General features: G+C 49.5%; 1 protein-coding gene across 2 annotated transcripts; it reads right to left on the bottom strand.

The window, feature by feature from the left end:
- Positions 1-2467: 2467 nt before the first annotated feature.
- On the bottom strand, positions 2468-12024 carry PARP3 (poly(ADP-ribose) polymerase family member 3). 2 transcript variants are annotated; one of them, XM_018564396.1, is made up of 10 exons: positions 11818-12024; positions 10826-10954; positions 10517-10714; positions 8839-8965; positions 7570-7793; positions 7112-7270; positions 5574-5660; positions 4538-4715; positions 3153-3299; positions 2468-2713 (listed from the first exon to the last, which is right to left on the bottom strand). In XM_018564396.1, the coding sequence occupies exons 1-10, from the start codon at positions 12022-12024 to the stop codon at positions 2544-2546; spliced, it is 1626 nt and encodes a 541-aa protein (XP_018419898.1). In that variant the 3' UTR covers positions 2468-2543. The 2 variants fall into 2 exon arrangements, with proteins under 2 accessions (XP_018419898.1, XP_018419897.1); XM_018564395.1 differs by having other exon boundaries at positions 2469-2713; positions 10826-10963.
- Positions 12025-13763: the final 1739 nt, after the last annotated feature.

Below are 13763 nucleotides of genomic sequence, written 5' to 3'. Positions count from 1 at the left end.
AGTTTGGTTTCAGAGTCCTTCACAAGCCATTTATATTCATTAACAACAAACTATATTTATTTATTACAGATATTTCTATAGTGCTTTACAGAGAAGGTCTAACCCAATTATATCATTGCCTGCTCCGAGGAGCTTACAATCTAAAAGATACAGTCACGACTCTTATATAACTCCACATGTCAGTTCTTTGCATACCGTACATTCACATAAGTCCTTCCCCCAAGGAGCTTACAATCTAAGGGGCCCTTTCACACACACGAAGGCCAATGTAGTCAGGAGCCTATTAACCTACCAGCGTGTCTTTGGAGTGTGGGAGGAAACAGTCTGACACAAGCACAGGGAGAACATACAAGCTCCATGCAGATATTGCCCGGGTTGGGGTCCGAACCGAGAATGCCAGATTTTATATGCTTTATGTGTACAATCCATTCTGACGGCTACATTTATAGATTACGTCACAATAAAGGCCACCTGCAGGCAGCTTGGGAATAACCGGGAAGATGGCCGCCTGTATGGAGGAGCTTCAGGAGGAAGATTTTCCATGGAAGACGGCTAGATGTGTGGAGCATCTCTAGAGTAGTTGGGAACATGGCTACAGAGCCGTAGCTAGCTCCTTTTGCACCCGAGGCAAAAACAGAAAATTGTGCGCCCCCCCCCCCCCCCAACAGACGTGTGATGTCACCCAACGCCACACACGCGCGGCATCATTTGACGTCATGTGCCCCGCCTCCTAGCGGGGGGATGGCAGCGGGGATCCAAGAAGCTGGAGCCTGTGCTGCTCCTCTTCTCCCTGCTGAGCCATGGCTGTCTGTTGCCATGGCACCCTGTGCTTGCCATGGCAGCAGGGGGGGGGGGAAGCAAGGCCGGCCCTGGCTGCGCCCCCTCTCAACTGCGTCTGAGGCGAGTGCCTCACGCGCCCCATGGTGGCTACAGCCCTGCATGGCTACCTATATAGAGCATCTTTTGAAGGACCTGGGAGGATGGCTGGACCTGTGGAGCGGCTCTAGAGTAATTAGGAAGATGGCTACCCATATGGATCATCTTTGGAAGAACCAGGAAGATGGCTCTCCATATGGAACATCTTTAGTGGAAAAGTTACCATGGAATATGGATTCCTGTATAGTGCATCTCTACAGTAATTAGGAAGATGGCTGCCTGTATGGAACACATTCCAGTGCTACATTTATAGATTATGTTACAATGAAGGCCAGCTTTGGGCATCTTTAGAAGAGCTGGGAAGATGGCCGTCTATATGGAGCATCTTCAGAGGAAGATTTTCCATGGAAGATGGCTAGATGTGTAGAGGATCTTTAGAAGAACCAGGACAATGACTTTCTATATGGAACAACTTTAGAAGAACCTGGGGGAGATGGCAAGATGTATGGAGCATCTCTATAGGAATTCGGAAGATGGCTACCCGTATGGAGCATCTGTAGAAGATCCAAGAAGATGGCTCTCTACATGGAGCATCTTCAGAAGGAGAAGGAAGATGGTTGCCCTTATAGAACATCTTTAGTGGAAAGGTTACCATGGGATATGGCTTCCTGTATGGAACATCTTTAGAGAAGTCTACTATGCTGAACAGTATCCCGGAGAGCTTGGGAGAAGCTGCTGCACATTGCATGGAGACCTCATTGGCCAATGTTTTAAAGGAGGAGAACTATGAGGTGGGTGATTTTCACTCCTCATAGTTCTAGTCGACCTGTGACAATGAGACTGTCACAGGTCGGCTCAGTAGATCGGGAGGTGAGAGAACACATACGGCGTTCGCTCACCTCTCGATCCTGTCACAGCTCTCTGCCGTGACAGGGAAGGGACTGGATTCCCCCCTCCGATCCTCTAGCGCTGACTGGCGTAACGGACGGGGGAGGGTACAGCTGGCCCTGCCTCTAGATAGGCAGAGCCAGCTGTCACTCACGCAGCTGGGTGGATCCAGACATAATTTTCAGCTGCGGCGTCTCAGTATACCGCAAGCTGTAGCTCCCTATATACTGAGCTTAGGGTGACGGGAGGTCGCTAGGTTGTGTCCTCCCGTTACCCTTAGGAGAACTATGGGGGAAAGCCCTAACCCCATAGTTCTCCTTTAAGGTCTGCTATGAAGCGGTGCCGGATATTCTGCTATTTTTGGGTATCCTATGCACCCTAGCCCTATAGAAAAGATTAAAGTGACAGGTGCCCAACTCTTTCTTTTTCTCTACAATGTATATACAGTATATATACACGGCGTTCTCTTCCGAAATATTGATGGTGAAGCCCATGAACCGGCTCAGCCATAGATCATGGATTCTCACCTCCTCCAACACATTACATTCATTCATTTTTCCCACCGGGTCCAGTCAATAATTCAATTTCTCAAACAATATTTGACTCTGGTATGTGGACACTGGAGGCCTGGACCAGAATTGTGTCTTTGCTGTCTGATTGGCTTTCATCTGACTTTTGTCGCATTGCGTCACACATTGTAAAGCATTAGCTGGTAAGGAGGAGTTCTATCATTGGACAGCCTGGAGATGACGCATGATGTGCGCAGCGGGAGTCGGCTTCTAGAACTGCAGGAGCAGCAGGTAGCGCATACGGGCCTGGCTCTCCTTGTAGACGAGGTATTCACTCTGAGAGAAGTGCGAGTCCTTGAATTTAGGTGTGGGTTTTGGAGGTCCTTGTGGTACAATGATTTTCCGCCCGTCCAACATCAGCTTGTGATCCATCTTGGGGTCTACAAATAGATCATAAGAAAAAAAAATGGATGTAAGGATATAATTATAAACCATCAGCATGGGTCTTTGTGCTTCCCAATGCAACATCATAGCACCCTCCTCTCAAGAGCCCTGATGGAAGCAGTGGGCTGGCTCTTGGGAGGAGTTATGCAAATAACAAAATGGGCGGGTGTCGGTCTGGAGGAGCGGGCATTGCTAGGCAGGCTGCATTTGTCTGAAATATTTCTGAAATGCAGAACCGTCTTGGAGAAGCTGCTGGTCTGAGGGTCACACATTTGGTCACATGACCTCTGCTGCAGATGAGCCAATCAGAATTCTGATCCCTCCCTTCGGCAGAGATCGCAAGACTCATGGAGTGTGACCCCGGAGCGGTACTTTCTCCACTATAAAATGCGACAATAAATACAATTGGTAACCAGAGATGATGGTTCTCCATACCTGGCTCTGTGATTCCGCGTGCCACGACACTGTCATACCCCGCCGGCGCCTTTTTTAAGGACGAGTCATCTCTGGTGATGTGATACTCCTGCCCCAGGGCCACTTCATTCAGGAACATGATTCCAAGGGACTTCGAAGTGCAGCCGACTACGAGAAAAGAGATTAGTGGCACCATCAGTTCACGTACCTATATGACCAGACAGTGGCTCAGTGGTAACACTGCGGCCATGCAACATTTAGTTATGGCTTCAGTCCATCATCAGCGCACAGCTGCAGTCCTCACTATGGTGGATAGAGCAGCCGATGGCCATACAATGGTTGGATAGACTCTCCCCGGCCACTGATTATTATTTCTACCATCAGTACTGCAATAACATAGAGCTGCCCTAGGCCCCCCGCCTCATGTGACCCTCTACAGAGGTGTGTTTGAGGATCACTGGACCCAAACCCTGGTGGTATAAGGTTTTTAGATCTGGATCGCAACTTTCTATCAGCCGGGGTATCCTTGGGGGGGTCCCCGGAGAAGCCTAAAGAGTGAGGTGAATGAGAGCGCCTCAGATACAGTGTAGGTCAAGTCAATCTTTATTGGCACTATACATCTCAAGAACAAAAACCAGGCATTTCAGGGGCTCAACACTCCCCCTTTATCAGGGCTTAGATGCTGAAAGAAAATAAATGGAGAATACTGCACAACAAGTCCCAAGATGCTCACGCAGCCACTCACTGATGACGTCACTCAATACAACCAGCTTTATTAGGCTTACAACCGCGCTGCAACAAGCCTTAGGAACCTGGTGTTACCGAGTGACCTCATCGGTGTGCGGCTGCTTGAGCATCTTAAGGACGTAGTAGTTAGGAGTCAGGAAGTGCTTCTTCGGGGAGCACCCGACAGCACCTTGTATTTGATGTCTCCGGGAGAGAGCAGCGTCTCTATTCCTTTGGGGGAGGGGGCGGTTACAGCTGGCTCTGCCTCTAGATAGGCAGAGCCAGCTGTCACTCACGCAGCTGGGCGGATCCCGGCACAATTGTTGGGATCCGCTTCAGCGTCGGCGTCTCAGTATACCGCTCGCGGTATACTGAGCCTGGGGTGACGGGAGGACGCTAGTTTGTGTCCTCCCGTTACCCTAAGGAGAACTATGGGGAAAAGCCTTAACCCCATAGTTCTCCTTTTAAATTTAGGTCGTCACTTAAGGTCGCCAGCTCGTTCACTACCTCCAAAGAGCACCACAGAGCTGGCACAGGTATTACACTTGGGACTCCACCAAGTGAATGGGGCAGCTGGGGAAAAATACTGATCAGTTGGTGGAAAGGTATAAAGAGAACCTGTCACTCAACGGGCAAAGCAGCAGCTTCACTTTAAATTCCCCCGGGCACCGCCATCTTACCGTATCCTGCAGATTTACTGTTCTCGGAGGCAAAGTAAATCCCTCTGCCCACGCGCCCTCCTGAATGAGGCATTATGCGCAGGCCGCTTTTCAGAATGGCCGCCACCACCGCTACTTGGGTGCCGTGCCACAGCAAGCGTCGGTTCTCGATGTCTTTGTGCTCTTTGAGTCTTTCCTCCTGTAGTAACGAGAGATACAGAGATAAGAAATAATGGAAGGGGAAGAGCATGCTGGGACTTGTCACAATACAATCTCATAGAAGATTTAACATGTTAAGATTGAGAAAAAAAAAACTTTTAAAATGAGATTATTAAATCGGAAGCTTTCATTAAAATAATCCCACCATGGAGGTCCTTGTTCAGGCACTTCCTGTTGTAGGGTGATATCGTTCTGCCTCATCTCCCAATTGGTCTCCTGCTTTGTCACCCCATCACATGCGCCCCCTGTTAGTACTCATAACAACCATTCACAATGATCACATGATCTGGAAACCCATGAAACACCTTCGGCATTTAGACTTCATAGAGGGCATGGCAGGAAACCAGCGGGAAGGGGATAAACTTGCTTTAAAGTGACATTTAACATAAACCAATACTGTAATGTGCGCCTTACTGTAATCCATGGTTGTTTCCCTTCTCTTTGCTGCTCTTCCTTTTAAATCCTCATGTCTTCTCATGCTGTGCAGAACTTCTGTTTTGCAGCAGACTGCCTTGTCTCTGAAATGGATACATGGTGTCTGTGTGAAGGTTCACAACCTGAGCCAGCACTACAGGAAGAGGCAGTCAGCTGCAAAGGGAAGTTCTCCCCCAGCATGAGAAGAGATGAGGATTTAAAAGGAAGAGCAGCAAAGAGAAGGGAAACTACCATGGATTACAGTAAGGCACACATTACAGTATTGGTTTATGTTAAAAAATCTGAGTGTTTAATGTCACTTTAAGCTGCTTCTTTGTTCCATTTGGATTATATGGGAAGAGAACAAGTTGTGATGCAAACAAAAGCCCAACGACACAAACTCGGAGAGTAAAGTATGACCGACCTCCATGTCTCGGTCCACGCGCCAGACATTGAGGATCTTCAGCTTCCTATAGGTGGGTCCAGTGTTCTGCACATACTTGTCAATCACCTTAAAGAGATACAAGACAAGTTACAGCATACATAGTTACATAGTTACATAGTATTTGAGGTTGAATAAACACACAGGTCCATCAAGTTCTACCTATTCCGTGTATGTGATTCTGCATGTGTACGAGTCCCTGTGTGATCTTTTTTTTTGTTTAAGGGTAACTGAATCCTTATATGTTGCGGTCTCTGAGGAAATTGTTCAAATGCTTTTTGAATGATTCCACACACTCAGCTGATACCACTGCTTGTGGCGGAGAGTTCCAGACCCTGACCGCTCTGACTGTGAAGAACCCCCTACGCCCCTTGTGCTTAAATCTTTTCTCCACCAGTTTTAGGTGGTGGCCTCTAGTCCTTGTTATGGAGTTTACCGTAAAAGGTTTATTGCTGATGTTGTTATCACCATTGAACATCTTGTACATCAAAATCATGTCCCCCCTTTAAAAAGGAGAACTATGAGATGAGTGATTTCCACTCACCTCATAGTTCTAGCCGACCTGTGACAATGAGACTGTCACAGGTCGGCTCAGTAGATCGGGAGGTGAGCGAACACATACCGGTGTTCGCTCACCTCTCGATCCTGCCGTGACAGGGGAGGGGCTGGATTCCCCCCTCCCCGCTCCACCTGCGCTGACTGGCGGAACGGATGGGGGAGGGTACAGCTGGCTCTGCCTCTAGATAGGCAGAACCAGCTGTCAGTCACACAGCTCGGCGGATCCCGGCAGTAGCTTGTGGTATACTGAGCCTAGGGTGACGGGAGGGCGCTAGTTTGTGTCCTTCCGTTACCCTATGGAGAACTATGGGGAAAAGCCCTAGCCCCATAGTTCTCCTTTAATATCCTCACTTCCAGCGTGAACATGTTTAAATTTAGTAACCTGGTCTCATAGCTTTGGTCCTCAAGCCCCTTAATTAGTTTAGTTGCCCTTCTCTGGACTCTTTCCAGCTCAAGGACATCCTTTCTGTGGATTGGTGACCAAAACTGGACCGCATACTCCAGATGAGGCCGAACCAGCGATCTATAAAGTGGTAAAATGATTTCCTTGTCTCTACAGAACATTCCCTTTTTTAATACAAGACAGAACTCTGCTCGCTTTGTTTGCAGCAGCCTGGCACTGCAAGCTATTATTAGAAGGCCATGGCTTTCCCATCATCCCTTGTGTAGACTCCAATTCACCGCACTCTGCTAAATGCAGAGACGAGCCGGAACTTTTATTGCGGCAGTAGCCCCTCTGCATGACCAACCCATTTAGCAGCAAATGATCCTAATCCAATCAATGACGTACATATGGAAATTATATTAAAATTTAGGCTTCAATAACCTTCAGCTCCTCAACGTTCATCATTTGTTTCCATCATTGGTATTGATAGAACTTCATAGCAATGGTGGACTCAATGGTTTTATAAAGTCACATTGCCCTGAGTGCTTGCTCAGTAGACAGGTTCTCTCACACTCACCTTGTACTCCTCACATTTAGCATCCAGTAAGTCAAGCTCACACTTCAGGAGCTGATAATCCACATCCAGGGGGTGAGGGACCTCTTCCAGTTTACAATCCTGTTCCTGCTTCACCTTGTCCGCCTGTAGAGTCTGAGCCAGCTCAATGTCTGCCAGGACCTGATGGGGCAATGGAAGCATTTAGAGTGGGACAATGCGGCCAGCAAGATTTGGCCTTTCACCTCAGAGCGGAGGATTGAAGACAGAGAGCGGCTGTATACAGATAATTATCCTGTGTATTAGATTTGGAAGATTGAGTAGAACCTGACTGGTCCTCTCTGGAACCGTTCTTTGTTGCCCCTTAGCCACCAAAGGTTTGGTCTCCGGCTCTTCTTTTTCCATTTTCCGATTTTAGTGGCCAGGGGCAACAGAGCTTCAGTTCTTACCAGATGTCTGTATATAAATATAAACCCCGGTACCAGTAGCATGTCCTTCTTGGCTTGCAGGACTTCCTGGCTGTCGATAATCGGGGGTGTCTGGCGACCAAAGTTGTGCGGAATGATGGTGTAGAAGCGGGAGGACAGGTCACTCAGCTCTGGCTTTTTGCCCTTTCTGTCAAAGGCGGCCTGCAGGTCCTCCAGAGCGTCGAAGCCCTTTGCTATCTGCGCCTTACTCAGCTTCCCCAGTGGCATCTTCTTTATGTCTGGAACACAGACAGTTCACGTTTACTTGGCACCCTCTACAATTTATATCCGGCGGTAGAGCTAGTCCATTGTGGTTCCTACAGACAAGTCTAGTTTTGTTCTTCCCTTTGTACTCCTTAAAATTATTTTTAACCACACTGGGGCAAATGTTTAAATTTGTATTACCAATAGAAGGCAATAACAGTATCTCTTACTCTAGTCACTTCTGTACACTATATGGCCAAAGGTTTGTGGACTCCTCACCATCACACCTACCCCTATGGCAAAAAGTATGTGGACTTCAGGTGTCTCCAGTGAAGATTCTGATCCTCCATCATACAAAGACATTGAAGACAATTGTCCTCTTCCAGCCTTGTGGTCACAGTTTGGTGAAGACCCTTTTCTGTTCCTCCATGACTGTCCCCTGTGTACAAAGCCAGCTCCATAAAGACATGGTGTGACCAGCTTGGTGGAGGAACTCGAGTGTCCTGCACAGAGCCATGACCTCAACCCTACTGGACACCTTTGGGATGAAGTGGAAAGCTAATTGTGAGCCCGGTCTTCTCATCCACCATCAGTACCTGACCTCACAAATGGCCACAAATACCCACAGACACCCTCAAAATTCTTGTGCAAAGTCTTCCTACAAGAGTGAAGGATGTTGTAGCCACAAAGGGAGGCCAACTTCTTATTTTAATGACCATGAGGGGGCAACTCCACATTAATAGCCATGGGGGCAGGGCCAGAGCAATTTATGGCTATATATCAGCCTCAGGCTAATATGTAGCTCATATACCTGCCCTTCCCTCTATGCAACCTCAGCACTGCGCACCTTTCCACTGAAAATGGCCTTCAGATAGGATTTACCTCTATTTTTAACCCTTTGTTTGATTTGTATTGGCATTCCCGGTATAAATGGAGAAGATAATCTTAAACGCAAAGCTTATTTCCTGTAAATGAAAACTACCGAATGGCAGACATCACACAGAAACTGTCCCTCCGCACAGCAATGTGACATAAATGCCAAATATCTCATTCTCATTCGTGGAGGAATCCTTTAATTACCCAGATTCATGGTCTGCATGGCTTCCTTGAACATGTCACTGCTGAAGATCAATGTCATCAGGTCCTGAGTGGGTTTGTCCAGGGAACACGGCTTCGTCTTCTTAGACACACCGTCCACTGTGTCCACCTGGGGGGGATAGAAGTTCGCTGTCAGTAAAAAATATGGAAGTCGTCTCTTCGGTCAATTAAAGGAGAACTATGATGGGGGGTGCTTTTCACTCACCTCATAGTTCTAGCCGACCTGTGACAATGAGACTGTCACAGGTCGGCTCAGTAGATCGGGAGGTGAGCGAACACATACCGGCGTTCGCTCACCTCTCGATCCTGTTACAGCTCTCTGCCGTGACAGGGGAGGGGCTGGATTCTCCCCTCCCCGCTCCGATCCACCAGCGCTGACTGGCGGAACGGACGGGGGAGGGGGCGGGTACAGCTGGCTCTGCCTCTAGATTGACAGCTAGCTCTGCCTGTCACGCAGCTGGGCGGATCCCGGCATAATTGTCGGGATCCGCTTCAGCTGCGGTGTCTGAGTATAGCTGTAGCTCCCTATATACTGAGCCTAGGGTGACGGGAGGACGCTAGTTTGTGTCCTCCCGTTACCCTAAGGAGAACTATGGGGAAAAGCCCCATAGTTCTCCTTTAAATTGTGATAGAAAAAAGTTCAACAAGTCAAAAACAAATCTCCAACCGGCAGCCAAATATAATCACCCCTTCTATGATTGGTCGTGTGGGTAAGGAGGCAGAGAAGGCATGGATAATGGAGAAGAAAAACTGCTTCCCCTTGTTGCTTTCATTTTTTGGGGGATACATGGCTTGCAGTGCATGTATGTGCAGCATGGTGCATGAATGAACCAGTTGTAGGAGTTAGATCACCAATGGCTGACCAAAGGCCAAACAGAGAAGATGTCAGACCTGGAAGAAGTGGAGAAGACCTGAGGACAGAGCAGAGACCGAGATCATGGTGCTGATGGAAGGCAAACCGAGAAGAAACTCTACTAGACTTACACATTATGACAACTGCTATTGACCCCCAACCACGTTACAGTTCTGTTTGTTGGCTTTTATTACTCTCTGCGACACCATTGGGGATATTCTGTCCCCGTGACACCAGGACAAGGAATGGGTAGAGCGGTTGCCACCAGGGCCTGGAAGGGTCAGTCAAGAACACAGACAAAACATTGGGGTCTATATACAAAGAATTAGCAGAGCAATTCGTCCTATTACTTTTTTAAATATTTGTTCTGTGCGAATAGATGCAAAAATGAACGTTCTTAGATATATATTTTTTTCAGGCTGTATGGAATGTAATACTGCATTATGGCCACTAGATGGAGCTGTTGAGTATAGGAAATACATGCTTATTTCCTATGCTCCTTAGCTCCATCTAGTGGCTGAGATATATATATCTATATAGATATATATCTACAGTATATATAGATATCTATATAACTATATAGATATAGCTATAGATATATATGAACATTCATTTTACCTGCTCAGGATCTGTAATTATAGTCCGCCAGTCTTGTGGTCCAAAAGCCCAAGAAGATCCCTGACCTCCAGTGTGGTGAAGCAAAACTGTTGCGTCATGGCTCTGCCCCAGGCTACTGATTGGGCCATGAAGAAATATAACCAATGACCATCCATCACAGCACTTTGTGACAATTCTAAATCCACGCACCTTGACCATGGCCTCTCCGGTGTCCTCATCATCATCGTCATGCTCCACCTCGATCATGGTGTATTTTCCGGGGTATGCCGTGAAGTTCTCCCGCTCCGACCAGCTGTTCTTCGTCTTATCCTTAAACTTCTTCTCAAAATCCTTCTTAGCAGACGCCATATCGGCGCAATTGCTCAGCTTGGACTGGCCGACCTCCCCCTGTAATGACAGGAGATCTCCTGGTAAAATTAGAGGCCAAGAGCGGTTTTTGGAGGGCAGTCACCTCCTATGCAGAACCAAGAAGTCATTGAGAGATTTGGGGGTACTCACCACGCGGCCCCAGCGGTTCCAGATGGAGTATTGGGGTGGCTTAGCCTCAGGGCAGTGGAGGAGTTGGATGATGTAGAATTTGTTGTTGTTGTGCCCGATGTTTGTCTGGTTCAGCATACAGTCATAGTCCTCCAAGACCTGAAATAAGGACCAACAAGTGCAGAGTCAGGTGCAGCCGGGAGTGATAATAGACGGAGGGAGCAGAGACGCGGAAGAGGAGGCAGAGAAAGGCCATGTAAGGGGTCCATTGAGACATTTTTTTTCCATTATTGTTAAAGCCGACCTCCGTCCTTCCCTTCAGTCTTCTATGTGACCTCCGTCCTTCCCTTCAGTCTTCTATCTGACCTCCGTCCTTCCCTTCAGTCTTCTATGTGACCTCCGTCCTTCCCTTCAGTCTTCTATATGACCTCCGTTCTTCCCTTCAGTCTTCTATCTGACCTCCGTCCTTCCCTTCAGTCTTCTATCTGACCTCCGTCCTCCCCTTCAGTCTCCTATCTGACCTCCGTCCTACCCTTCAGTCTTCTATCTGACCTCCGTCCTTCCCTTCAGTCTCCTATCTGACCTCCGTCCTTCCCTTCAGTCTCCTATCTGATCTCCGTCCTCCCCTTCAGTCTCCTATCTGACCTCCACACTTGCACTTCACACTGTGCAGCATTTGTTTCAGATCGTCCTGGACTAGAACGCAGGCATTGTTTTGCCCCACGTTTCTGGTACGGACGATTTCACTGCGGGAGGGGAGCGTGGCCGCGGTGCCATTGACTTCAATACACTGCCACGCTAACTCCCGCCCCTGAACGCAGGAAGCCGGCCAGGATGCGATACAATGCGTTCCAGCAGCTGACCGCTCTGGAACGCACTGTTTACGGTGTGGACAAGCCCATAACCCTTTATGTCGGCTATAGTATTTGATGGACATGACAGGTCCTCATTATGATGTTTACACTTGCACATGGTGGGGTGTCTGTGTGAATGCTCTCTTCTGATTGGCTCACCTCGTATCCTTCGCAGGAACTCAGGCAACAGGGGGTATCTATCTTGGCCTTCCCTTTCTTCCCGGAAGCGGATTTTAGCGCCTGTATAGCGCTCTGGAAGCGGTCGGGGGCCTGAATCTCCTCCTCCTTCACCTCCTCCTTCACCTTGGTCTTCTTGCCCCTCTTAGCGCTCTGGGCCTTGGTCGCAGCCTTCCTCTTGGGCGCCATCTTGTATGCGGTCTCTGAAACCAGATCATTGATTATAGACTGCTCTGCGTTTACCATCTTTCTTCATTGTTTATATTAGGGGAGCCGCCTTTTCTTCAAACCCGGACACTGGAGGGGTGCATGGCAGTCTTTTTTTCTGGAGAGTAAACAGGAGAGACAGCCAGAAGGACAGAGAGCGAGGAAAGACAGCCAGCCGGGGGAGAGCGAGGAGACAGACAGCCGGGGGAGACAGACAGCCGGGGGAGAGAGAGAGCGAGGAAAGACAGCCAGCCGGGGGAGAGAGAGAGCGAGGAGACAGACAGCCGGGGGAGAGAGAGAGTAGCTCCAGGCACAGCTCTGGACACAGAACCTCAATCACAATGTGGCGAGGGGTGAGAGGCCGCACATGAAATACCAGTGGCCCTGGCAAACTCCTGTCTTGGGCCCCCTACAGTTGTGGAACACAAGGGCCTGTGGCACCCTATTTCAGCCAATGGCTGCTCCTGTCCGGGTGAGATCTTATATCCGGGTTTCAGGCGGCCTGAAAGATGGACACAAGATTGAAAATTGGGACTGTGCGGGTGAATCCCGGACGTGTGACAACCCCGGTGTGTGAATAAAGAGTGACAGGAAAACCCGAACAGTAGCAAAGTAGGTACATCATTGTTGATTGGCAGCAAGGTTTTGTACGTGGGGGTTGGGGGCAGCCAAGTAGTATTTAGCAGAGGGTAGGGTGGGGGCAAATAGTCGTACAGTGGAGGGTACATTGGCAGCCGGCAAACATATGAAAGTGGGGGGCACACTTGCAACAGAGTGGTAAGTAGTGCATAGGTTGATTGGCAGCAGAGTGGTGTAAAGAAGAAGGGCAGACTGGCAGCAGGTAGGTTTATGCAGAGAGCATCCTTGTGGCAGAGAGGTGTAGGCAGACAGAGGGCACGCCGACTACAGAGGGCGGACGCTGACAGAGTGTATACAGAGGGGTCACGCTGACTACAGAGAGGGCACGCTGACTACAGAGAGGGCACGCTGACTACAGAGAGGGCACGCTGACTACAGAGAGGGCACGCCAACGAGTGTATACAGAGGGGGCACGCCGACTACAGAGGGGGCACGCTGACTACAGAGAGGGCACGCTGACTACAGAGGGGGCACGCTGACTACAGAGAGGGCACGCTGACTACAGAGAGGGCACGCTGACTACAGAGAGGGCACGCCGACTACAGAGAGGGCACGCCGACTACAGAGAGGGCAGGTCGACAAGTGTATACAGAAGGGGCACGCTGACTACAGAGGGGTCACGCTGACTATTGTAAACAAGAGAGGGCACGCGGACTACAGAGAGGGCACGCGGACTACAGAGAGGGCACGCCGACTACAGAGAGGGCACGCCGACTACAGAGAGGGCACGCCGACTACAGAGAGGGCACGCCGACTACACAGAGGGCACGCCGACTACACAGAGGGCACGCCGACTACACAGAGGGCACGCCGACTACACAGAGGGCACGCCGACTACAGAGAGGGCACGCCGACTACAGAGAGGGCACGCCGACTACAGAGAGGGCACGCCGACTACAGAGAGGGCACGCCGACTACAGAGAGGGCACGCCGACTACAGAGAGGGCACGCCGACTACAGAGAGGGCACGCCGACTACAGAGAGGGCACGCCGACTACAGAGAGGGCACGCCGACTACAGAGAGGGCACGCCGACTACAGAGAGGGCACGCCGACTACAGAGAGGGCACGCCGACTACAGAG

This window comes from Nanorana parkeri, unplaced genomic scaffold (assembly GCF_000935625.1).
Source record: "Nanorana parkeri isolate BGI_ZX_2015 unplaced genomic scaffold, ASM93562v1 scaffold748, whole genome shotgun sequence".
NCBI classification, from domain to species: Eukaryota; Metazoa; Chordata; class Amphibia; order Anura; family Dicroglossidae; genus Nanorana; species Nanorana parkeri.
The sequence above is the reverse complement of the archived record's forward strand: the minus strand, read 5'-3'. Positions and strand labels throughout refer to the sequence as shown.